Raw genomic sequence first — 27,868 nt, 5'->3', positions numbered from 1 at the left:
TTCATAATGAAAGAGCACACCTTTTTTTTTTTTTTTTTTAATGAACATATTTATTAACATAACATTGGTCACAAATAATCTCTGGGGAAGGGGAGAAATCAATGCTAAAGACGTCATAAAAAAATACAAACTGTACAACATTTATAAATCTTATGAACATTCATAAATAGCAAATATATTGGGTCAATCAGTGTAGGTTGTAGCCCAGGCATGTATTTTGCAGAGGTTCTGTACAGCCCCCTAAAAGGGTCTGATTCACACTCCTGGCTTAAAGATCACAGATTTTCTGACTGATGGGAAAACATCAGCAACATTTTAATCCATGCTTGACTGAGTCAACATATTCAATGTTTAGCAGATGAGTAAATAAAAAAAACCTTGCATTCTTATGGTCTTTATCATGCATACATCAGGAAATAAGGGAAGATTTAAAAAATAATTACCAAAAAATTGCTGTACAAAAAACACTGCTCCCAAAACATTTTTCCTGTTACTACCATTTGTACATAACAGATTCGATCAGTGCTTATTTAAACAAATTTCCCCTTATACTGGTATGCTATTTTACAATTTTTTTAAATTGTACATTTTTTTTTATACTACTGATTTAGCACCAATTAAAAATTAACTACTCCATTTACTTCTTGATTTCTCTGATATGTCTGTATTTGGGTGGCTTAGTTACACAGCAGTGATTCTGAATGAAAACACTGAACCCCAGCAACAGTTATGTAATGGGGCAGTATAACCTCTGAACACATCATAAGACCCGCTTTCCTGTTGAATGAGCAGGAAAAGTAGAAGAAAGCATGTAACATGCATTGCAAAAATGCACTACGTACACTTATGAACATTCAGTGCCTATAACAATCTCTAGATGCATCATGGAAAAGGCTGTTAGGTTGCAATCATTTGCTGTTAAGATGTACAGACATTTCAAAATAAATAACAACATTAGATTAGAAATTACAGTATGCATTTGTGATTTAAACTTGAGTATAACAGTGAGACAGGGAAAAAAAGGCATGAAATCAATAAATTAAGACATATTGCAGTTCATTACATAGAAAATGGGATAAATAGTGGATTACTGGAAAGACGGGTTCTTTAGAAAATACTAACTGGGTTCTTGAGTATAGGTTAAAATCTACCACTTTATACAGGTCTAGCAGCAACTTAAAGGGACAGTTCACCTAAAATTGAAAAGTCTAACTGATTTATTCACCCTCATATTATTCTAAACCTTGACTGTATGGATACAAACGATTAACACATTCTACTAAATATCTCCTTTCTATGTTGTGCAGATGAAATAAAGTGTAACAGGTTTGGAAAAACATAAGGGTGTGTTAATGATGACAATTTCCATTTTTGGGTGGACTATCCCTTTAAATTCTCCTTTTGTTAAATCTAGGGTAAGTCGGAGGTTTCAGGCTATATGTTAGTGATTTGCACTATTATTGGAAAAAAATAAATGCTGGTAATTTGGAGATTAGCTGGTCACTGTCAGAAAATACATTTCAATGTATTTTTAAATAAGCACATCTGGTGACACTGTAATTGAGCCTCTTATACTCCATAGCTGCAGCCCAACTAGATAAATTAAAATAATAATAAAATCATGACGTTGCCTAAATTATATTAGCAATCAGCTAGAGGTAGAACAGAATAAAAGTTCAATATCCCTCTTTACCAGTAAACACTGAATTCTCTGGATGGGGGTGAAAAAAATTATTATTAATAATTACAAAAAACATTTAAAAAAATTAAAATAAGCCCATCCCATCCAGTGTTATATTCATTACAGAACATCGGAAATAATTATCTTGAAAAAAATGTGCGGTAAGAAACCAGGCAAGTGTTGTCTTGCATGCAAATGTATGCCAAAAGAAAAAAAAAATCAGTGCATTCTGGCTGACAATCACTTGTAGAAAAAAAACTATAGACAGAATGAGAACAATTCAAGTTGGAACTTTCTTCCTTCAGCTGGAAAGCTATTGCTTTGCCTGGTTAAAAAGTCTTTGTTTTGATTGAACTTAAGAACTGTGCAGTAAAAATAGAGTTTAAAAGACGACTAAAAAAAAGATTCCAGCTACTCATGCATATTGATTTGTAAGTGAAAACGAAATGGCCGATTCTAGGCAAGCTAGTAAATGAGTTTGCACATAGTCTCCCACTGACTGCATTTGATTTTGAAAGCTAAGCTTCTCAGCTAAGTTGCTCTAGCTGATAAATTCATGTAAATGAATTCACTTGATCACGAAAGAAAACAGAATGAAATATTTCCCCTCTGAATATGAGGTAAGTTGTGGTGATGACATTCACATTATAACCTGTTAAAACAGGCTTCAACAAGCTCTTACGACGTACTGAATGAACTGCACAAACCTCTCAGCAGCGTGACAAAGAACCATACAGCTAAAATACGAACACAGAGAACCTACAGCTAAAGCTCATCTCATGAGCAGTCAACTGTCTCGTGTTTAAAACAAAGAAATCAATAAAATCCCCATTTCACAACATCTAATAAAAAAAATCTAAAAAAGTAAGAAGAAAAATCATGCTAATTTAGCCCTCCATCGTACATTTTGGTATATGTTCTCTATATCGTGCATTACAGTTTCAGGTTTTGAGGGGGATAAAGGAATGGCCTCATTGAAAAACAATCCCTCCATTAAATGACCCTGTCCAAACCAAAGCAGCATGCAGGTGAACATCCCTCAAATAACACAGAGGAAATCTTTACTTTGAGTAAAGTCTAAATCAAAAGACAGTTTAGGATCTCACTGATTAAAAACGCAGCCCTCAGTGGCCTTCAAGGGAGAAACAGTTCCGCCCATTGGAGGTGTTGCAGGAAGCTCTCTGTTGGGAGGAAATCCAAAGGAGTCTTCATCTTCCATGACGCTTAAGTGTCCGGTACAGACACGGGTCAGAAGGGAGAGTTCATCCCCAGCTTAGTTTCAAACTGAAGCTTCTGCCTCTTCTGGTAACGCACTCGTACCCTGAAATCAGAGCCATATTTTCATAAACTGTGGGTTATATGATTCATGGTTTATGTAGGCTAGATTTGGGCTCGTTTTAAAATGTAAAGTAATAAAATAGTAGATTCTGTCAAAATAGTGAAATATTAAAATAACTGTTTTCTATTTTAATATGGGTAACACTTTACATTAAGGTTCATTAGTTAACATGAACTAAGAATGAACAATACTTCTACAGCATTTATTAATCTTAGTTAATGTTAATTTCAGCATTTACTAATGCATTAGTAATAGGTCCAATGGACTACTTTCATGGTGCATTTGTGTGTAATTTTTTTTTTTTTTTATAAATGCGTTAATTGTATGAAAAAAGCAAGAAAGAAAGAAAGTCATTTAGGGTTGGTAATGACATGAAGTTGAGGAAGTGATGACAGAACTCTACATTAAAGCGATTTATCCTCTTACCTGATTTCATGCAGTTTTACTGCTTCATTGATTAGCACCACAAGTACGATGGACAGAGACACCAACAGCCAGACCAAGAGGGGAATATGATGTAGCGTGAAGACCACCTCTGTACTCCTATCCTGCCACAACTGATAATCTATCACAGCCTGAACCACCTGTCCCAACAACCTGCAAGAACAACCATTGGCAAAGTGCTTTTAAATGATCCCAGGCAAGTGAAAATACTTGCTTCTACTAGTAAAAAAAAACATTTTACATCTAAACAAATTACTTTTAGCACTTTGATAATAAAATAACCATTCTCTACATTAAACACTTACACCACTGGCACTGTGAGACACCACCATGTGTTACTGAACGGGTTCCTCCTCCACAGGGGTTGTGACCGGTGCACATAGCTCAGAGAGATGACCACTGAAAGAAAGGAAGAGTGATATGGAGAAGAGAGAAGAGAGATTTTTCACTCAGATCCATCTAGATAAAAGTAAATATTCAAATGAGACAATGTATTTTATTAAAGTCACCTGTGTGCAAAGCCAGAAAACCTGCCATGATCTTCTGAATCAAAAGCAGCCCATTGGACAATTCACCAAACCACTGCGGGCCATCCTGGGAGCTGTATACATTAATCATTGATTAGCACGCATAACTAATTCATGGCATCTAAACATAGAGAAAATGACATTCAAGTGTTTGTGCACCTGGATATCAGTATGTGAGAGCAGGTGATGGTGCTGTTATCAATTTTTGTGAAATTAGCTGCTCTAGAACACACTTCCTGTAGAGAAAACCCAAAGCTGACTAAGTAGGCTAACATCGTCAGACCAAACTTCAACAGGAACCAGCCCAGGAAGTAGTGCTGAGTCTGTGGGTGGGAGTCAAAAATAACATGAGTTATGCACATGTGAGTTATGTCAAGCGTTTAAATAGCTTGCAGTTTAAATCCAGTGCATTGTGTGGTCTCATGACTGACCTTGCGTGGTATGGAGTCCAGATTCTTTCCAGTAGCGACTGTCATCACTGAACTGTCAGGAGGTTTTCCCAGGAAGGACACGCTGTGAATGCCAACATTTTTTTATTATACATGTAGTTCTCCGATATGACACAGTGACCCAGTTTTACTAAAATGCAACATGTGAGCATCTTTTTTGCGTTTTCTTCCCTATTACCTTAGCAGTGGGTAACTGAAGCAGGAAAGCCACAGTATGTCTGTGATATTCATGGGAGGAGGCAGCTGAATAAGGCAGGCCAGGAACTACAAAACCAAAACATTGAGAGTACAAATTTGAATTCTGTTCATTTATTTCCTGTAAATAACATATAGGTCTGTTTTTTTCTCACCTGAATGATGACCAGTGTCAGTTGACACTGCAGTAGGAAGAGGAAGCACTTGCGAATGCCGTAAGTGGTGTGTCTCGCCTGAAGATACATCAAGAGACAGCACTCAGATTCAAACATTTTTTTAAAGATTGTTTTATTAGACAGTCAAAATTGACAGGAAATTATGATGGGGGAATGGGATTGGAACTGGTTGAACTGACTTATATTCATATACTTAATCATATTTATTTTCAGTACACTGATCATTTTTTGCATGAGCTGTGGTGTGGCGGTTAGCAGATATGTTTAAGACGCATTGAGCTGTGGTGCTAATGTGGGTGATGCAGGTTTGAGTCTTGCCTGCTCTTTATACCTGATTCCATTCTTCTTCACCTAATAATTTCATGCCCATTTATGAAACAGTATGTGTCTATATATAATAAGCAGTAAAATCCCCCCAATCTTTTTCCTTTCGGTTGTAAACATATGTACACTACCTTTCAAAAGTTTTGAGGTCAGTAGGATTTTGAGTTTTTCTTTATTAAGAAATTAATACTTTTATTCAGTAAGAATACATTAAATTGGTTAAAAATGACAGTGAAGACATTTATACTGTTACAAAAGAGTTCTATTTCAAACAAATGCTGTTCTTAGGCTGTCTATTCATCAAAAAAAAAAAATCTTAAAAATAAAAAAAGTTTATGCAGACACTTCAGACCATTGAAGACTTGACTAATGACTACTGAACAATCAGCTTCACCATCACAGGAATTAATTTAATTCATTTTAAAATATAATAAAATAGAAAGCAGTAATTTGAAATTCTAATAATATTTCACAATGTTACTGTCTTTACTGTATTTTTGATCAAATGGATGCAGATTTGGTGATCATTAAAGACTTCTTTCAAAAACTGTACAGACCCCAAACTTTTGAACGGTAGTAAATAAATGAGCTTGTATCTTCTTACTCCCATGTGATCAACAGCCTCATCAACCCTACAGCGTGTGTGCATGCGAGAGCTCCCCACACCTGCTCTATGAGTTTGACCATGCTGACACTCTCGCCCTGATGGAAGCACATGGAGCAGGCGAGGCTATTGAGACGAGCACTGAGCCCCAGTGGAGACAGCTCATCACAGTCTCCATTCAGCCCGCAGCCCGCAGCATACCCGAATGTCTCCCATGAGCACCGGGATGGGTACAGAGGATCCAGGGAGATACTAAAACACAGAGAGAGGGTTTCCAAATTAAATTTCAAATGAGACAGAGTACTCTAAAAGAAACTTAATTTCTTAGGCTGATGTACACTATAGTTAATTATGTCACACATTTAGAATTATGCAGTGACAAAAAAAAAGCTATCTTTTTAGTTTCTTGAAAATTGCCACTCTTTAGATTGCAGCTTTGCATAAGATTATAGGTCATATTTAATTCTGGTGTACAGCGGAGTACAGTGACGTGTGTGTTATCCACCTGATGTCACTCTGAAGAAAAAGGCAGCTGTTACGGAAGTTTGCGGAGCTCCCCAAACAGCACGTCATCTCTCTGTTCTCCTGCATGATCTTCATCATTTCACACATTGCTGTCAAACACAAATATTTAGAGGGTTCAACTCAAGTACACTAGCATATACACACAAGGACTAAAAGCCACAAAACTTCAAGGGGTCTTTAAGTCAGCATGAGATCAAAATTGGCAAATTGACAAAAATCAAGTCCCAAACCACTTTCTTTTTTTTCTTTTTTTTCAATCGAGAAGCAGTTTCATTCGGATATACATCATAACAGAAGAAAAGCTGATCACAACTTTTGCTTCATGCTGACTTTAAAGCTGCTGTTGAGGCTGACTCACTTTCAGGGGTGCAGTCTGTGAACAGGGGCACCAGTAGAGGCACATTGTCTATGTTCTTCAAATGTGGGCGAACCTGATGAATTCCACGAGGCAGTTTGGCCTATAGAACAACAGAGAGGAAAGAGCATCAATCAGTATTTCAGAAACTCCAAAACATATATCAAACTGCCAAACATTTATAACACCTCTAAGCAGCATTAAAAAGTCTATGTAAAGACACTTTAGAAGTGCTTCTGTGCCACCTAAATCTGGCACTAGAATCTAATTCTAAAATCTAATTGTGCTTACTCTGTTGCAGTCTTCTAAGAAACTGGGCACATCACTGTCAGTAGGCTGGAAGCTGGCGAGATCTGATTGGTCTTCAGGCAGTAGTGGGCCCTCTGCATCATCACGAGAATCTAAGAACACAGAGAAGTTGGATCATTTAAATTAGGACAATTTACATTAGAAAAATGTAGTGTAAACTTTGTGCGCAGGCAGGCAGAAAGACACACTAACCATGAAGAAGGTCATCATGTAGAGATCCTGCTTGGCTCGGGCTGGACGGAGCACCATCGCAGTGACCATCTCCGTTTGGGGTCAGAGAGATGTGACAGTTCCAGCCCGTCTCCAAACCCATCTTCTCTGCAAATACCTACAAGCAAAGACAACATTAAGAGGTGACAAAATAGGACATGGCAAATGCATCATGTTTTTACTGAGTGTGTTTTCCCCTCAGTGACTTACTTTGCTGCGCAGCTCGTCCTCCATGGAGAAGTACACAAAGCGGATACAGGCTCCCACCAGGTTCTCAATGAGCCGTACAGTGTCCAGTCGGGCCTGGAACTGGGACGACACCATTCCCATGAAGATCTGGCCACTCAGAGCCTGCACACAGTCCTCCTTCTCCAAACCTTCTCCAATACCCTCTGAAACATATACAGTCCACAAACATGTTGGAGTTGGTGAGTTTGATTCATTTCAATGAATCAGTTTAAACCATCAACTTCAATCTACAAATCCTAAAATGAATCAATTGTATAATCTATCTATCCATCCATCCATGTATCTCTCGGTCCATCCAGACACATATCTATTCATCCATCTGTCTATCCATCTATCCAGCTATGTATCTGTCTGTCTATCCATCTACTGTATCCATCCATCCATCCATCCAGGGATCTATCTGTCTATTCACCTCTCCAGCCATGTATCTATCCTTCCATCTACATATGTATATCCATCCATCTAGCTATCTATCCAGGTATGTATCTGTCTATCCATCTACGTATCTATGATCCATCCATCTATGTTTCTATTCATCCATCCATCCAGCTTTGTATCCATCCATCCATCTACATATCTGTCTATCCATCTATGTATCTATCATCCATCTGCCTATCCAACTTTTTCTATTCATCCATCCATACATACAGCTACATATCTGTTTATCCATCTATTTATCTATCCATCAATCCATCCATCTAGCTATCTATCCAGGTATGTATCCGTCTATCCATCTACGTATCTATCATCCATCTGTCCCTCCATGTATCCATCTAACCATCTGTCTATCCATTTATTTCTATTCATCCATCCATCCATCCATCCAACTAACTAACTAAGCAGCTATGTATCCATCCATCTAAATATCTGTCTATCCATCCATGTACCTGTCCAAGTATGTAACTATATGTCTATCCATCTATTTATCTATCATCCAACCATCAATCCATCCATCTATGTATCTATCCAGGTATGTATCTGTCTATCCATTTATGTATCTATCACCCATCCATTCATCATTCATCAATCCATCTGTTTCTATTCATCCATCCATCTATCCTTCCATCCATTCATCTACATATCTGTCGTTTCGGTTATCTGCTTATCCATTGATATATCTATCCATCTATCTGTCCGTCTATCCATCTATGTATCTATGTACCTATCCATCTACGCATCTATCCAGCTACATAAACATCTATCTATCTATGTATCTATTGGATCAGCTGATCGCTAGACAAGATATATATTTTAGCTCTATTGTCCAGACTGTGAGCTGAACAGAAAATGTCTCTTACCATCAGAGCTCCAGCTGTTCCTGCGGCTGCCGTGTTTGATGGGGGTGGTACTGGGAAGCTCCACCCCAGAAAAGAGACTGGGGCCTGGAGCCAGCTCCACACACTTTCCATTTAGCTGTCCAGACAATGCCACCTGCATAGGTTTATAGGCGAATGCAGAACAATATCCTGACAGACAGGCACGTTGGTAGAAATCTAAAACCTTTTTCCTATGGGGCATAACACCAGTAGTTTAGTACACAAACAAAATTCTACAATCTGCATATTAAGAAAACTAAATGACTAGTGTTTTTCAATTAGTGTCTCTGACCTATCCGAGCCAGACAGCGGATAGATGTCCGCCCCATCCCAGAAATCTGTGCAGGCTTCCAGGATGAGGTCGGCTGAGCCGTGGGAGAGCATCTGTACATTATCTGAACAGAGTTCAAAGGGCAAAGGTCAGTGACTGAACAAACCACCAAGGACAAACAGGAAGTGGGATAGTGAAAAAATGTGTCATACTGGTAGTGCTGTCCCTGACGAACAGACTGATGAGGTGACTGATGGTGGGCTGGCGTTTAGTGAAGTTATAGAGGCGCCGGGGAGCAGATTCTTTGGCCTTCTCTCCGGAAGGAAGCTGGTACAGAGCCAGATGGTTCTCATGCTTAAACAGTTCCCTCGCTCCTGGAGTGAAACCTGACATACAACAGAACAGTTTAATGTCACTATAAGTACTGCCAGACTAAAAGTTAAACAATAATTAGGGATGCACAATATCCAATATATATAATTGCGTGTCTTTATTGGCTTTTTTTGGAGATTATTTTCCATTTATCATTATAGGTTGAAGCATGCACCAATTCTGCCTGAAACCGATAACTGTTAAATGCCTCATATGAAAATTCAACATTTTTGTTGACAAAAATTAAAAATAAGTATAGCATAAAAGGAATGTCCACACGATGGCAATACTGCTCCTATATACATTTATTTATAAACAACACAATGTTTTGATTGATTAGATCTTCGACAGGCACCAACCTAATCGGTCAAAACGTTGCATTGTTTATAAATAAATATTATAGGAGTGCTATATTTACTTTATTTATTGTAATCCTTTTTTGTCCTGCACCTGGGCCCAATTTGGGTTTTTATGTGTGCACACTGTTCAGTATTTTCTTAAATTTAAAAAAATTTGAATGACCTGTATGATTGAGTGAATATGGGCATCACACCATAACACACAGTATAAAATATAATTATATATAATTGATATTTATATAATTTATATATAATTGATATTTGTTTTTCTAAAGAATACATTAAATTATTAATGTTTTAAAAAAATTAAGTGAGTTTTTAGTTTTTACTATAGACTGCAAAAAAAACACGGACGTAGTGTCCGTGACATCACCCGTAGGTTTCTGAAGAGCATTTTTGAAGCTCAAAGTGGGCGGAGCTGGTCGTCGGTCAAAAATTTCTGTCAACGATATCAATACATATTTTAATTCCGGGTATTTTCTGTTTAGGGTAGAATTATAATTCTAATTTGATTAAAAAAAAAAACATTTTTTCGATTGATTGGCCAAGAGTTTTTAAAATCTGTATATTGAATGTGTCTTTAGTGTTTGTGCAGCCCTGAATTCTTATGACAGGCGGCCCATAGAAGCAACAGGAGTTATAAATGAATGAAATCCCATATTAATTAATTAATTAATTTCACAAGTGCAGATTACTGTGCAATACTATAAATCCTAATGTATGTTTATTAACACGCTTCTCTCATTTACCTATAAGGCGAGATAGTTCACAGAGGCCCCAGGGAACATGAACGGGTAGAACTGCCCCGTGGCATTCCTGCAGCGCCAAGTTTGACAAGTGGTCTGAGAATCTGCAAAGCTGCTGGGTGATGGTGGCATTGCACAAGTTCAATAGGATGTTCAAGCCAAGAGGCTTCAAAGAGGGTAGGTGATTCTGCCACCCAGAATCATCAAACTGGATGCTGACAGGGTTCTGCTGATCCTGGGACAGGCTCAACATCTCCAGATGATAGTCGCACACAAAATCTTCTGCTTCACACAGATCATCACCCATACCGTATTGCTGGATACAGACACACAAACACATGAACCAAACCGCAGAGCTATAACCTGAACCAGCTCTAGTAGCAATATTAAGATGTAGTCCTACCTGAGCAATGTTATCATCACCACCCTCAGTGTCATGGCTGAAACTGACGTTGGAGCCTGATGGGTGTTTGGAGCGGGTGGTTTGGGGTCCTCGACGCTGGCGCTGGGTATCTGAGGAGCGGGCGGTGTCATGTGATGTCTCGCTGGGTTCCTGCTCAGCCATGTGAAGGGAGGGTTCAAACACTGGTAAACACAGCAGTGCTTCACCTTCCTGAGACTAAACACAGGAAAATACACACACACACACACAGACTGAAGTGAGACAAAACACAGAGGCTAAAATAATAACTTATTCAAGTCCAACCCTATCAAATACAATTACATACTGTATTTTTACAGTAACCGAATTCAAATCACCATAATTAAAAGAAATTATGATGCTCCAGTCTAGCTATCAGTAGTACCTCGTCTCGTTCCTCCTCGCCCTCTGTCCTGCAGAGGGAGTTGACTGAGAGGTCGTCTCTGAGGTCATCCTGGCTGTCATGAAGAGGTTCTACTCGTCCGCTGAAGAACAGCACGGTCTCGGGACTGGGGTTGGGCCAGGACAGAATGCCCTGCTTATCCACACAGCACAGCACCTATGAGAGGTCAGGAAATATGATGAAACAAGATACTTTATCAGTTAATAAAGCTTATGCTATTCTTTGAATTTAAAGCAATACTAAAGGAATAATTTTCAAGCAAATGTCTATTACTTTCACCAAATATTTTTAAAGATGGATTTTAAAGATTATTGCACATGATTGCTACAATAATAGTGTTAATGCCACCCACCCATGTATTAAGTTAATTAAAAAATATTTTTGTGCACTGTTGATAAAGAACAGCTACAAAGCTATTACAACTACACTTCCCATCTAGCATGAGAATGATAAAGTATACTTAAATTAAGTAATGCATATCATTTGCTAATTATGTCACACAACATATGTAATGTTTACATTATGCTTAGGTTTATGTGTTTCTAAATGCATATTTCATATATGATCATGTTTTGGACATTTAGCCTATTTGCAGTACTGCATTTATGCCCTCTAGTCTTGCATTATGAAGCCTATTTATTTACTGGAAACACCACTTGACATTGTTTATACATACTCAGGGATGTGTTGTAATTACTATTTGTGACCCTGGACCACAAAACCAGTCTTAAGTGTAAATCCTGAAAATCTCTGAAAGCTGAATAAATAAGCTTTCCATTGATGTATGGTTTGTTAGGATCGGACAATATTTGGCTGAGATACAACTATTTGAAAATCTGGAATCTGAGAGTGCAAAAAAATCTAAATATTGAGAAAATTGCCTTTAAAGTTGTTCAAATGAAGTTCTTAGCAAAGCATATTACTAAACAAAAATTACGTTTTGATGCATCTATTGTAAGAAATTTACAAAATATCTTCATGGAACATGATCTTTACTTAATATCCTAATGATTTTTGGCATAAAAGAAAAATTTATCATTTTGACCCATACAATGTATTTTTGGCTATTGCTACAAATATACCCCAGCGACTTAAGACTGGTTTTGTGGTCCAGGGTCACATTTGTGGTAATTACCATCATGATACAGATGCAGTATCTCAAGGATGTAAACAAATGTTTAAGAATGAGGACAGGACCAAGTTCTTAAAATGGGCCTGCTATTAAAGAGGCATATTGATTGACCACTAATCTAAATATCTGAACAGAAAAACTGCCCTCCTGAATGTCTATAGGAATTATAGCCTAGCTGTAAAATGATAATTAGATTGAAAATAAGACAAAATGGTCCTTTCATATGTATTCATTTTTAAAATGAATATTAATCAATTTTTCTTTCATCAAATTGCAAGCAGAAAGTGTAATATTTCTAATGTGACAACAGGGGGAGCACTTACAGTGACTGAACCCAAGGAGTGCAGCAGACTGGAGGTATAACAGAGGGTCTGGGACTCTCCCTTCAACACACTGACCAGGTGTCTCCACACACAGCGTAGCATCTCCTGTACATAAGCATGCGTACACACACACAAATATTGCGTGAGTCTCATCACTTGCCCTGAGTGAAACTCAAATCCATGTATCGGCAGCTCAGGGTTTCGAATGGCTCTGCAAAAGTGTCAGGATTTATGAAACCTGAAACCTGGATCTGGGTGTCATCCTCAGACAAAACACACACAGACATTCTGACACACACACACATACATGTCTGGTTTGCTATCCTTGTGGGGACTCTCCATAGGCGTAATGCTTTTTTTTACTGTACAGAACGTATATTCTATTGCCCTCCACCTAAACCTACCCCTTACAGGAAACTTTCTGCATTTTTAGATTTTCAAACAACACCATTCTGTGCGATTTATTAGCTTGTTTACCCGTGGGGACCTCAATCTAGGTCCCCACCGTGACACGAGTCTCCATGAGTCTGTGTATTCAGGTTTAAGTCCCCACCTGAATAGAAAAACAGGTATACACACACACACACACACACACACACACATTCAAAGAGAAGCTCTGTAAGACAAAGCCTAGAATAGTTAGGTAGGAAAAAAGCAGCAGTAGCGTGTCCAGTCTTGGGTTTGTCCTGGTGCATTCAGAGATTTAGAGCCGTTTCATAAAGATAAATGCACCTTGCAGCAGGCAAGAGGAAAAGGGAGACAGAATTTGAATTGCCTAAATGACAGAAGATCTGAAACTGAAGCAAACAACTGAGAGCTTGAGGCAGCAGCTACAGGAGAGCAGCACTGCAGTGGAAGAACTGAAAACTGTTAGTGGCAGGTGAATCTATCTTTCTGACACACATCAGAGGTCCAAGAATCCACCTTTAAAGTCAACATGAAATCAAAACTGAACTAATTTACTTTCTTAATATAGGTTCCTGTTCTTATTTTTGATGATTCATCAGTGCATGCAAAGAAAAACCGATTGCAGCTCATCAAAACATAATGATTTAAACCACATATCAACTGACTTTCAGCATATTAAAATTATTTCTAAAGGTGACACTGTCCTGTGACACTGAAGACTGGAGTAATGAACGACTGTTGAAAATTCAGCTTTGCGATCACATGAACAAATTACACTTATATAATAAATATAACAAAATAAAGTTATTTGAAATCATAATACTAGCTCACAGTATTATAGTATTTTTCTTTCTTTTTTTTTTTATCAAATAAATGCACCCTGTCGGTGCATATAATTTTTGTGACATAACGCCGTTGTGTTGCGGGCGTCCCGAGGACCTGAGGACCTTTCCCGGTCCCACCCCCCTCTCTCTCTCCCACTTCACTTCCTGTCTACTCTACACTATCCTAATTAAAAAAAATGTTAAAAAAATAAATGCACCCATGTTGGTAAGCACAAGAGACTTTTAAACTATACCTGTAAGTATGTCTGCTAAAATAAATATATATGTCATATATATATATATATGTCAACTGTAAGGACTATACTAGGATATGAATGACCTTGAATCTAACAGACACAGAAACTCCACAAAAGTCCAATTTTGATTTCACTGGGTCTTTAAAGACACATCATCCAACACACACACACACACACACACACACACACACAGACACTCAGACTTTAACTGTGCACAGCTCTGTTAAATAAACTACTGAGAAAGTTTATGAAGAGCTTCTTAGAAACCTTCCTTTTTTGTATTACAAAGTCTTTGAAATAAGAAATTAAACAGCAAAACACCGTGCAACACTTTCAGTCTGCTCATATGTCTGATCTTTCCATGCAGACAAATACTTACCACACTTTGGAAATTTTAAAGGGAACAAACAGTCTCGATCATGCAGAAGTTCTCAAAATGTACATTAACTCAGATAAATGTAGTCCAGACAAGCACCACCACTATAGAGAGAGCGTATACTCTATCATGCAAACCTCAGGCAGACAGAAGGTGGGCAGGCAAAGGCCGAGGGGTCACAGGTCAGCGTGAGGGGGTGCCAAACTAACCGGCAGCACAAGAAGCAAAAAAAAGGTGTAAATAAATAAAAAGACCGCAGGTGTATTGGCTGATTTTGCAAACTTGACCGAACGAGGTGAGATGAAGTGACCGTGTTTTTTAAAAGAAAAAAATGAGAACTGAAAAAAAAATGGTGACCCAAGAAAAAACAACAGGCTCTTTTCATACTGATCCTCTGATAAACAAGTTGACATGACTAATAATCAGAATAAAAAGGTGAAGAAAAAGATGACGGTTGTGGCAGGGTCCAGAGCAAGGGGGAAGGATCACAAGAAGCGTGTGGTGAACAGGTGGGACAGGAGGAGGAACACAGAGGATATACCTGGGAGGACACCACTTCCGTGTAGCTGCTTAGAGTGTCCTCTGAGAACTTAGCAAGCTGGGACGAGAGAAAAGTCTGATTAAACACCTGAGCAGACGGTCAGTCGTCCGTTTCAACTCTGGCCTAAACGCTTCAGATCCGCAATCCCTCCCTAAGCATCTCTACTACTAGTGTGAGCTGGGCCAATGAGCTTAACTTCCTCATGCTGTGTTATGGCTGCAAATCAAAGTTACTACACACAATAATCATAGACAGAGCGAGTTACAATGTAGCAGCAATATCCATTGGTGTGGGATTTGGAAAGTTATGCATGTTTTGTGTCTGCATATGTATGAGTGTGAATTGTTAATGAATAGCATAAACAAGTGAATGAATGAGTGGTGTTCTGTCTGTCTTACCAGGCCAGTGGGAGAGTTACGGCTGGACTCGGCTAACACGCGGGCCTCTCCGTACGCGTTCACCAGAATCCACATCACAGGAAACAGAAGAGGTAAAATGGGCAATACACCCATCATCTATTCATCAGAGAGCGCAAGATGAGGACAAAAAGATTGAAAGAGAGACATTAATACCATCATTGTTGTGGCAAATAAAATGTTGGCATCAAAAGTTTAGTAGATAATGATAAGGATTTAAATTATTTACAATTTTTACCCAATAATATTTGAGCTTTGCAAAACTAGAAAAAATATATTTCACTTCAACATCATGTAGGTTTAGAAATCACACATCAGAAGCCAATTTCAGTGGAAAAAAATTAGAATTAAAATTAAAATTAAGAAATATACGATTTTTAAATGTTTTGGCTTATTTTAAAGCTTGTTTGGCTTATTTAAAATTATTTGAAGTCATCTTGAGGCCCCCTGGTTGAGAACCACTGTGTTAGTATATAGTGAGGGTTTAAAAAATAACCCTCCGTAAAGCTATTTAGCTGCTTGCTTTTGTTTGGAAAATTATACAAGTATTGTTCCCTTCCCATAATGCCTTTCAAGGGTGCAAAAATTTCATTTGGAATTTGCCTAACCACTGATATTAAAGGTGCAATAAAAATAAATTAAACTAAAAAGAGAAAGGCTTTAAAAAGACTTTATGATGGCTTTAACCTAACATTTACTATCCTCAAAGTGCAAAAAAAAGAGACTTGTTGTGATTAACTATTATCAACCTGCAATTGAAGGAAGTTGAAGGGTCCAGGGGTGAGACCAGGAGTGTCACAGAAGTACCGGATCGTGTTAATAGAGAAAAAGGCCACCTATAAATGAAAAAGTTGACCAAAGATCATTATCAGTAAATGGACACATTTTCACACTAATTTTTATGCGTTATCACACATCTTGCAACTGGGACATGTGAGCATCATGACAGCTTTCACACTGACAGTGTTTCACAACATTATTTTTTGCTGCTTCATAATAGCTTTTTTGCAACAGGTTTACAAAAAAGAAAAATCACCTTATTTTCTTATTTTTATTTTATTTCCTTATTTTTATTATAGTTCAGTAGGCTCAACAATGAAGATCTACATACATACTATGCAATGTGAATACAGCAAACGGTTAATATGGGTGTCAAAAAGGATGTTGCTTGCAGGCGAAATATGTGTGAAACAACCACATTTTAAAAACTTGCACAGTTTTGTCATACCAATACAGAAGGACAGGCGAATTTGGCAATGATGGACTGCACCGTGAACCGTTCATTATCAAGGGCTGTGACTGGACGGGAGAGAGCCAGGTCAAGACTGTTCCTATTGGCCAGAAAAAGGTGATTGGTTACTATTAGCTGCTGAGAGAACACATAAATGTTCACATTTCACAAAGAAAAAGATGGCATATATAGTGATCATTTCCTTAAATGAATCAAACCAAACATATTTCAGCATTACAAGGTAGTTTAGCTTGGATGTATTAACCTGACACTGTCGAGTATAGGTGTGCGCACCACCCTGAAGAGGCGGTACTGCTGGGGACTGTGGGGGCCCTTTCGCTCATTCCCGCGTGGGGAGGGAGGAGGAGAGAACGGCGGAAAAAGGTCTCCTGGCTCCAGCACGATGTGTTCGTCGTCCTGGTAACAGAAGTTACAGTGATTGAGAAGAACAGACAGAAAATGCCACAGAACCTGAGAGAAACACTTATTAATAGTGTGTTCTCTAAGATTTTCTTTTGTACAGTTTCAGATTACAGTACAAAATACCAATACTGTATATAGTTTATAGAGTTATTGCTACTTCAGGAAAATCACAATAGCTTGATAGTGAATCTCTATTTAAAAAGAGTACCACAATTTCCTAATCAGCCACAATGATTAGGTCATTGTGTTACATGCTTTGTTTCTATTTCTAAGGCATTACGCTATGTAGCCACGACCAGTAAAAGCTAACTGGTTCAAAATCTCACTCCTCAAATATAATTGTATATTAAATATCAAATACTTCCTGATTGGCTATGTTTGGGTCATACCATTAAAGTAGTAAGTTACCGTACATGTACTGTAGTTACTGTGTTACGTTGTCTTTGTTAATTGAAATAAAGCTGAAATTAAACAAAATATAAATATTAGATGTAATAACTTCATAGAATTAAAAATGTTGGCAACTAAATGAAATAAGCTGAAATCCTAAAATTTATAAAACTAAAAAAAAAAGCTAATTATTAAACAACTAATAAAATGACAAAATAACAATGAAAACTGAATTGAAAAAATATTATTAAATGCTGTAATTTTCTACAGATTACACTAAAATAACACTTTTACCATGGTAATTGTTAGGTTTATTGCAAAATATCTATATCCTACTCAATAAATGAACAAAAAATAACTCAAATCTGACATTACCTTGATGCCTCTGAGAGATGCAAAGGCTTCCTGGCCCGGTCTAAGAGCGATGACATCACCTTCCACCAGAAGACTGACAGGTAGATTAACCAGCTGCTCGTCTCTGAATGTCCAATGGAGTGACCAGGAAGGGGAAGTGGGGGTGAAGAGGTCAGGATACAAAGAGGGGGCCCATCTGATTGGATGTCCTGCACTTCTCTCCAAATAATCTGGCAACCCATGGGAAAAATGAGAAAGTTTACAAGGGAACGTTTACTTAAGACTTGGAACAGCAAATCTAGCAATTACATGGAATGACACGAGAGTGAATAATGACAGAATTTAAATTTTTCGTTGAACTCTATCATAATTGCAGTTATATCAAAGTGTATTTAGCATTGCATGGAAATATAATGCAAATGAACAGATGAGCCACAACATAACCATCGTTATCATTTCCTGAGGCATGACTGATTTCTTTAGACGTTTATACAGCCACTGTTCTCTCACCGTTCATCTGTGAGATGATGGACTTGAGCTTCCGCACCATCTCACTCATCCGTAACCTCTGCTGCCGCCCGATGAGGAAGAGGTTCAGCAGCAGCAGGAGGAAGAGTGCGCCCGCGTGCACCAACTCTATGCCTTGACTGACAAAACAAAAAAAAACCTGATAGCTAAACTCCAATATTTGATGTTAAATCAAACTGTCAATCAAAACTAAGCCTTGCCCACCTGCCCGCCGGCTGACTGCCATGACAACACAACAGCCCAACCACCACAACCAGAGTGAGAACAGCTCCTGGCCAATGGAAGCACGAATGCCGGCTGTCATGATGAAGGAAGCTCTTAGCCCACAGCTCCTGTAAAACAAAGATGTAAACCAAAATCAGGAATTCCCTGACAAAAGTAATATACAGTAACTGTTGATAACGACCAATCCAGAACAGACCTGTACGGTGGATCTACGCCGGCTGGATTTCTGGTGTTGTCCCAGTAAGTTGGACAGCTGGTCCCGTAGGGTGCACAGAGCCTGAGCCGTGGACAGTCCCAGTGGAGTCGCCTCCTCCTCCTACAGCACAACCAGATTTCACAATAAGTTGGCCACTTGAATTTTCTATGTTGACCAATAGAAACCTGCTTTGCTTGAAAGTGAATTCTGTGAAAGGTGTGCTTCATACATCAATACATTATTTTCTATAGACAAAGGACTTCTTTTGCACATGAAATTTGGCCAAAATTTTGCTAACGTGACCACAACTTCAGAATGCTGTCTATTGACAAAAGCTCCTTTCCTCCGGTTTATAAAAACAAATACAAATCATGTTAAGTAATGCAATTAGAATGTAAGAGAGTTTAAATGCCGAAATGTGAAGCTTGTATTGTTATAGCATTTCTAACAATTACACACATGGTCAGAATTGTTGGTACCCTTGGTAAAAATGATCAAAGAAGGCTGTGGAAATAAATATGCATTGTTAATCCTTTTGATCTATTATTTAAAAAATTAACAAAAATCTAACCTTTCATTGGAGAATAAGAGTTTAAAATGGGGGGGGAAATCATTATGAAATAAATGTTTTCTCTAATACACATTGGACACAATTAATGGTACTCTTTTATTCAATACTTTTTGAAACCTTCACTTGCCAAAATAGTATAGGAGTTTTCTCCTATAATGCCTGATGAGGTTAAAGAACACCTGACAAGAAATCAGAGACCATTCCTTCATCCAGAATCACTCCAGACCCTTTAGATTCCCAGCTCCATGTTGCTGCTTCTTCTCTTCAGTTCACTCATTTTCTATAGGGTTCAGGTCAGAGGACTGGAATAGCCATAGCAGAAGCTTGGTTTTGTGCTCAGTGACCCATTTTTGTGTTGTTTTTAAGGTTTGTGTTTGGATTATTGTTTGGTTGGAAGATCCAAACATGGCCCATTATAAGATTTCTAACAGAGTCGGTCACTTTTTGATTTTTTTATCTGTTGGTATTTGATAGAATCCATGATGCCATGTGTCTAAACAAGATGTCCAGGACCTCCAGCAGAAATATAGGCCCACAACATAAAAAATACTGCAGTATATTTCATTGTACACATGGGGTACTTTTTATCCCTTGTGTTCACCAAACCCATCTTGAGTGTTTGCTGCTAAAAAGCTAATTTTTTAGTTTCATCTGACAATAGAAGCCAGTCCCATTTGAACAACTGACAACTGAATATGCTGGAGATTGTTTTTTGGTGAAAGCAATTTTTTTTTCTTGATTTTTTTTCTTGAAACCCTCCCAAACAACATGTAGGTGCTGTTTGATCATTTTTTTAAGGTTTTCTGACCCCAAGACTCAACCATTTTCTGTAATTCTCCAGCTGTGGTCCTTGGAGAGTCTTTAGCCACTCAAACTCTCCTTCTCACCGTGCATTAGGACGATACAGACACACGTCCTCTTCCAGGCAGTTTTGTAACATTTTATGTTGATTAGAAATTCTTAATTATTGTCCTGATGGTGGAAATGGGAATTTTCACTGCTCCAGCTCTTTTCTTAAAGCCACTTTCTAATTTGTGAAGCTCAATTATCTTTTGCTGCACATCAGAAATATATTCTTCGGTTTTTCTCATTGTGATGGATGATTAATTTGAAATTTGGCCTTTGTTTTCCCTCCTATTTATATTTCTGTGAAACAAAAGATAATTTCATGTTCATAATCATGCTCGTGTGCTCAAAATTGTGAATATGAATGGGAATATATTTCAGATATATTTCACTCATAAGAATTTCTAGGGGTGTCAATAATTTTGTATTTGAGAAAAAAACCATTTCATAATGTTATTTCCCCCCATTTTAAATTCTTATTCTCCAATGAAAGCTTAGATATTTTTAAATAAAAGATCAAAAGGATTAACAATGCACATTTATTTTCACAGCCGCCTTTGATCATATTTACCAAGGGTACCAACAATTCTGACCACGTGTGTATAACATATACATATAAATATAAAATGTATACATTTATTGGCGCTGTTGGTTGATTATATTTATATTTACTGCCATATCAGCTTCACGGGTTAGACAACATTCAACAGTATAATAATAAACACAAATATTGCAAGCAGCAATTATTAGGTTTGAAGTGCTTTAAGGCATTTAAGCACATATGAAAATAGACATTAAATATTGAGCAAATGTGTAACAACCTAAATCAATGATTAAAAATTAATTGGCCAATAGCAGCCACATTTTTTGAGATACGCAAATGTCCTTATAGACATACCAATTTTCATTTTGATTGGACAAATGGCTGCGTAGTTATAGCCAATTTAATGTTTCTTCCCCTCTTATAATGCCACCAAGTGGCCAAGCTCCACGATTTTTTTTTCATGTGACCTCAGCTTGAGCTCTTACACAAGTGTTCTGAGTTTGGTGAAGACATCTCATTCCGTTTAAAAGTTATAGCCGTTTTAGTAAAAGTGGCACTGGCCCTTTTGGACGTTTTGGTGTCCCTTTGATAATTGATAATTACTGATATTCACTCTGCAGAGAATCTGCACTGGTTTGATTCCGATTGGGTGAAAAACCTGGGACCAGTTCGCAAAAGTAGGTTTTTCAAAAATCCTAAATACCTGACAATTTTGCCAAGGTATTTTGCAATAGAATCCGATATAAGACACTTGAGTCTGCAACTAACGGTTTAGGAATTATGAGCGATTTCGTACTTTTGATTGTCAGGCCGATTGGGGCGAGCCTTGGTGACATTATAGACGGTGTGAGTACTACAATCCCTCCAATTTTCAAGTCTCTACGACTTACGGTTTTGGTCTGCCCGATCGGTTTTTGTTTTGTTTTTTGGCGTTTTTGCCTTTTATTTGATAGGACAGTAGATAGACAGGAAACGAAGTTGGAGAGAGAGAGAGAGAGAGAGAGAGAGAGGGGGGACGGGATCGGGAAAGGTCCGCGAGATGGAGATTGCTGATCCTTGGCCATTCTAACAATTACAATAGGGTTTCAGCACTACACGCTTGAACGCCTAATAAAATAGACTAAACAATTTTGTATATACAACAAATGATCCTTTAAATGTACTTATGATAAAACTGTAAAGGTTTTTCTTGGTCCATTTTACAAAATAGGACTTCAAAGTTTTCACTAATTTAAAAAAATCGTTGTCACAAGGCATTAAAAATTGGGTAGACAAAGCATATAGACAAATATGTGCTTCAGTCTATGTCAGTGAGTCAGTCTAGTATTACTGGAGCTATATCACACTAGTCAACATCAAAATCAAATAGTTTGTATACTTGTGGCTATACTAACAACTAAACAATCACTAGTGCAACGCACTGCCCCACAGATTGTCCCAATCTGAGAAACAAGCTGAAATAATTTTTGTAGAAACTGACAGCATGTCAAAAAGTTGTATTTAATCTGTAACATTTCATCATGACATTCTTAGAAAATAACCATTCGATGCTTTTTTATTAGCTTTATTTACCAGATCTGAACTACTGAAGCAAAATATTGAGGGAATGTAGACACAGTAACTCAAACCTATATATTTAGTCAGAAATTTCATGCCTAGAATGGTCAGAAAAGTCTCTCTTCACTGACGAATTCTGGTTATGCTACCAGCAGACTTCTGGGACGGCTGGGGTCCTGTAGTAGCAAACGAGGGCCCCAGTACTATAAATAAACACGCCGCTTTCCCACAGCCAGAGAAGCACTAAATCCCTGCACGAGCATCTCTCACACATCAACAAGCAGGGATTTACCAGCTCGGACACATGCAGTCACGCATGCTGGCCTATTACGGGTAAACCACTCAAGATCTTTAAAAATGCATGGCACAATTACACCCAGAGCCGAGAAGAGTGCACATGCACCTGGCACGGGACTCTCACCTGTTCACGGTACTCAAGATTAATCACACACACACACAACAGATTTAAGCCTTTCAATTCGCACACAAGACCAAAATGTTGGATGCCAGACAATCGGACTCAGACAGATCACAAACAACTGAGTTTGTTATAGGAACTGTGCACAGATCCACTCACTTTATTCTTCCAGAACCAGGTCCCATTTTTCAGGATCATGGCTGCGAATGGTCCCTCTGCTGCAGACAGACTAATGTGCGACTGGTGCGCGTGTGGGTTGGACAGGATTGTGGCGGGGTGCTATGGGATAATGTATGCTGCTGTTTCAGCACCAGTCGCGTGGTCTGGACAGACAGTCTCTGCCTCTGCGCATTGAGGCTGTCTTTTGGGCACGTCCCAGCCACTCTGGACTGTAGACTGCCAGCTAAAAAAGCTTTGCGAACTAAAACCAGTGCAACTGACTCGAGAGGATGAACACACAACCGCTCTTTTCAGACAATAACAGTGTGTAGGTCTCCTGAAAATAGTTAAGCTTGAGGAGAATGAACAGAGAAGAAAGGAGATTTTGTGAATTCTAGTGTTAATTAATCAGAGCTATGCAGAGGCAGCTGCGACACACCAACTGTAAAAGGGTGTAAAATGGCAATGAAAAGCCGGAGGGATGAGCAGGTATCGGGGCTAGGGAGCTTTTGAGAGAAAGAACTGGAGTATGAAGTGAGGGAGAGGGGCTTGACAGACAAGCAAAAGCACGGTGTGCCCTCGCCGCCCTGTCCAGGCATTCATCCATTCCAGCTAACACAGCAATTTACAATCCTAGCAGTGATGGGGCGCGGCAGGACGGAGAGCATCCTCAATGAACCTCACAACCTTACTAAAGTAGGGATCAAACGATCATTAAACGATAATGAACACTGTCTGTTTTAAATTTTCTTAAGTATAAAAAACTAAAACGACAATTGTTGAAAAAAAATTGACATTGATATGATATAAAAACATAAGAAACGTGTGTGATTATTTATATATACACACACTCTTACACTACATATCATTTTCTTAATTTTTAAAATTATGCTAAATTAAATCTAAATCATACTAAATTATGATTATATTAAGTAGTATATTACATATAAATTAAAATATAAATAAAAAATTAAATATGATGTAAAAATGTTAGTGTAAAACATAATATACTACTGCTTGAGTACTTTTTTGAGTAGTTTTTTCATTGTTTTATATTTGGTGGTGTGAGGTAAAATATTTCAACTTTTAGAAATGCAGCATAGCACCCAAAAATACCACTTTACCCGCAAAATAAGAGTCACAAAATTATTGTACTTCCATATTAATCAAGTTTTAAACTGAACTTCACATCCTCACTGAACCTTATGACTTTGCAATGCACTCCAGATTCAGGACCGGATCCAGATCCCCCTGTTTCCGTACCACGGGAACCACTATCCAAGCACATTCCCTTTACCTCAGCAAAATCAATACAGGTAAGACAAGGACTAAGAGAGGATCCCAGCAACATCATTACTGCCAATTACACATAATGACTTTAATGATGCTGTCCAACACAAATAAATTCAGACAAAGGCTAATTTAGACATTCAAGGCCACACACAAGATTGTGTGCATGAGTTTTCAAATGATTACCAAAAAAAAATATATATGCCTTTCTATACACATTTGCATATAAAATGATAATATGCATTTTAACATGCTAATACATGAAACAAATCTCCTACTTTCACAAGATATGAGTAAAGTCACTGTACTTCTGCCCAACATCACTGCTTTTAAGGCCCACTATGAACTACAACACAGAAATGCACAACATATCAGCCATTCTTGTCCAAAGTCAAAAAGATGATATGGTTTACACAACCTCTACAACTTCCACCTCCATTAAAAGAATCTGGGCATGGTTCAAGCTAATTATTACGGGACTCCTCAGAGCAAAAATAACCATGACAGGAAAATAAGAATGAAATTCCCCTGTAAATAAACATTCAATTTTTCTATTTTTGAATTTTGTTCCCTTGACCCTGATTATGAAAAAAAAAACTTTAATTCCCACCAGCTTTTCAGCGCTTCCTGTAAAGAGGTGTAAAATATGCCAGAGAATAATAATAATAAAAAAAAACATTTTTTAAATACAGAAAGATTTCTAGTGCGATGACTGTCTCAGCATTGCTGAAGCCCAGGGTCAATGAGTTTGAGTTCATAGCAGTAGTCTAATTAATGCATTGTCGTTGGTGGCTGGACTTTGTTTAGAAAATGTGACCATACCATTTAATTAAATTCTACTGCAAAAATTAGTATGAACATTTTTTTAAACATTATATGATATTAAAATGAGACTAGTGTGATGAAGTTACCTTATCTGTGTAAAGTCATACCCTATCTTTCAACTCGATTTCTTGTTGCTGTTGTTTTACACACAGAGTGTAAAAATCATTTTCAGTGGTAATCAAACCCACTCTCATCTATAAGAGGAAGACACCTCAAGATCATACCTGTTTCTTATCCTGTAGCTCCATGGCAGCCGCTGTCTCTCACCATACTCTGTCGAGATGCCCAGAGCTGGAAGTTACGGTCCACACTTGTCCCGATCCCAACCCGGCTGGTAGAGGAAGGCAACGGTGGCCCCCAGCTCCAAGACACTGCACCTGTGGGCACTGCCAGTCTGAGGGACGGATGTCAGGGCTGTAGTCGTGCCCAGGGAACTGGAATCAATGAGTGGGTGTGGCTTCTCTCTTCTTACATTCAAAGGGAACTGATCAGGCCAGAAAGCGTTAGAAAAGAAGTTATTAGAAATAATCAAAGACTACAGTTAACATCATTATCCAAGTCAAGTTTACATGCTGCAGTTATTGGAAAATGTCTGTCATCGGATCTACAGAAGATGGTCAGACTGGCCTTTGCTCACTTACTCATTTCATTGACAATGACACACAAGAGTGCAATAAAGGGCAATAGCATGTCTGTAAATAAGGGTAGTTTACACACAACATGTCCATACCATAGAATTTAGTTAAAGCAAAGTGTAAAAGTCCAACAGGTACAAAAAACCCATATAATCTCTCAATTTAAAAAAAAAACCTGCAATAATTATAAAAGAATTAGTAAAATGTAGTTTCAAATGCTAAAGATTAAGAATTAAAATATTCAATTACACCTTATTTTATACTCATGCCACCTGATGCCAACCTGACACACTCAGGTTCTGGCAATCACACAAGATGTTTCATTTAATAAAAAGGAATATTCTTGCTTGCATGAAAGTGGTGAGCTTCCCTGTTTCCCCTGATGTCACTAAACATGACCAATTAATGATAGTCTAAAATTAAACAAGAAAATTATAATTACAGAGTGCCAGCAATCTGCAAAAACAGCTTTTGGCTACAACCTCAAACAATGTGGGGCATTTAATAATTTAATCTGTCGCTTTCTAGGTAAGACGCTATATTTGACAAACAAATCACTGAGCGTTTGGCTTATTCTTTAAAGAGAAAAGCAAAACTAAACTCGCAAGTTAACTCACCACTGATTCAGAATATCCAACTGGCTCACAAAACTCTAATTAACCATCACTGGAGCATACATACACACATAAATATCACTTACATAATCAATCCAAAATATTCAGAGAGAGAAGAAGTGCTGACCTGATTTATAAGGTGACAGAATTACACAAATACTTAGTGTTTATGCTCCTAGAGGATTTAATATTTGACTACAGGGAGTGAAATGACAACACAGGATTCATCTGAACATCTACAGTCAAAGCTTTAAAGCAATATGACAGTTTTGTAGAGACATTTCTTTAGTAATATGTATATTTCTACAGAGAAACCCTAAATAAACAGTGGTATTACATAAAGTTATCAAATAGTTTGACAGTAACAGCTTGCATTTATGAATTGCACATCATAATAAAATACTACATTCCAAAGTTTTTCCGATTATTGTTGCACCTATGGTAATGTGAAAGGCAGCTCCCATTTGGCATGTTGAACGTTTGATTAAGACTTGAGATTGATGGAAACGAGCCTGCTGTAGCTCACCGTTGAAATGAGCTGTCAAAGTTACAGTCTTTTATATATAAATATCATTAAACCATTTATAAATAATCTAAGCAGCTGCTTCATGTTAACAGAGGTGGCCTAGGGGTTAAATGCTACCGGCTACATGTTCAAATCACACTAAATCGACGTAAACTTACGTTATAGAGCTGCAACATCAACGACCCGCGAGTGGCATCGTCAATCATCAAGAGTGTTTGAGCAAAATCAAATAATATTCGTCTCGAAATCCTTGGATTCACTCCCTGGTGACGGCCATGTTAGTGACTAGAAGGGCGTGGTATGTTTGTGCAGGGACGATGTAGTGGAATCTGATTGGTCAGTGGAATCTGAAGGGCGGGATTTGCTTTGTTTTGTCCTTTGTGATTGGTCAGTACTACAGGGCGGGTAATCGGCTTGCTGTTGTCTGGCTAATAGGGCGGAGCCTCTGTTTGACGTAGTTGCTCTGCGTATCAAAGTGAAACCTTTTGATGTCATATATTTACGACCCAAAACGTAGTAATAAAATTATAAGAAATGTGTTTCAATCAAGGAAAATAATTACACCGAGGGGATTTTTTTTTTGGAATTCTTTAATACATAAAAAGCATGGCTCTTACCTTATAAATTTAGTAAAATAATTACTTTTTTTATTTATTTTAATTTGCATAATATATACCCCTCTAATGAGATTACATCAAAATTTGGTAATTCTCATTTGAATTGTAATTTCTGTAATTTCAGTATTGAATCTATTGATCATCTTTCTTTTTTCAAATGCCCCCTTGTTAAGGAATTGTGATCTGAATTGTCAAAATTCCTTGCTTAAAATTCCAACTATGTGTGATACATTCTGTTATTTTTTTCATTGTAAACATAACATAGAATATATAGGAAATGTATTTATTTTATTGGAAAAATACTATATTCATAAATGTACATTTTCTTCAACATTACCCAAATTACATAATTTGCTTTGTGATTTTA

The 27,868-nt window shown here is 37.7% G+C and overlaps 1 protein-coding gene across 3 annotated transcripts; it reads right to left on the bottom strand.

Moving 5' to 3' along the window:
* Positions 1 to 38: 38 nt before the first annotated feature.
* tmem94 (transmembrane protein 94) lies at positions 39 to 27,195 on the bottom strand. Of its 3 annotated transcripts, XM_058793905.1 has the most exons (32): positions 27,043 to 27,195; positions 25,334 to 25,593; positions 18,900 to 19,019; positions 18,683 to 18,810; positions 18,461 to 18,597; positions 17,972 to 18,180; positions 17,049 to 17,200; positions 16,781 to 16,883; positions 16,302 to 16,388; positions 15,535 to 15,651; positions 15,137 to 15,193; positions 12,731 to 12,835; positions 11,258 to 11,431; positions 10,855 to 11,070; positions 10,455 to 10,767; positions 9,187 to 9,360; positions 8,996 to 9,098; positions 8,686 to 8,894; positions 7,349 to 7,530; positions 7,121 to 7,256; positions 6,911 to 7,020; positions 6,623 to 6,722; positions 6,245 to 6,353; positions 5,802 to 5,991; positions 4,791 to 4,868; positions 4,619 to 4,704; positions 4,423 to 4,504; positions 4,151 to 4,314; positions 3,974 to 4,065; positions 3,770 to 3,863; positions 3,447 to 3,617; positions 39 to 3,002 (listed from the first exon to the last, which is right to left on the bottom strand). In XM_058793905.1, the coding sequence occupies exons 2-32, from the start codon at positions 25,355 to 25,357 to the stop codon at positions 2,930 to 2,932; spliced, it is 4,095 nt and encodes a 1,364-aa protein (XP_058649888.1). In that variant the 5' UTR covers positions 25,358 to 25,593; positions 27,043 to 27,195; the 3' UTR covers positions 39 to 2,929. The 3 variants fall into 3 exon arrangements, 2 of the variants coding, with proteins under 2 accessions (XP_058649888.1, XP_058649889.1); XM_058793906.1 differs by lacking the exon at positions 15,137 to 15,193; XR_009273706.1 differs by lacking the exons at positions 39 to 3,002; positions 3,447 to 3,617 and having other exon boundaries at positions 4,225 to 4,314.
* Between the last annotated feature and the right edge of the window lie 673 nt (positions 27,196 to 27,868).

Source organism: Onychostoma macrolepis, chromosome 12, assembly GCF_012432095.1.
Source record: "Onychostoma macrolepis isolate SWU-2019 chromosome 12, ASM1243209v1, whole genome shotgun sequence".
In the NCBI taxonomy this organism is placed as follows: Eukaryota; Metazoa; Chordata; class Actinopteri; order Cypriniformes; family Cyprinidae; genus Onychostoma; species Onychostoma macrolepis.
This window is presented reverse-complemented; position numbering and strand designations above follow the sequence as displayed.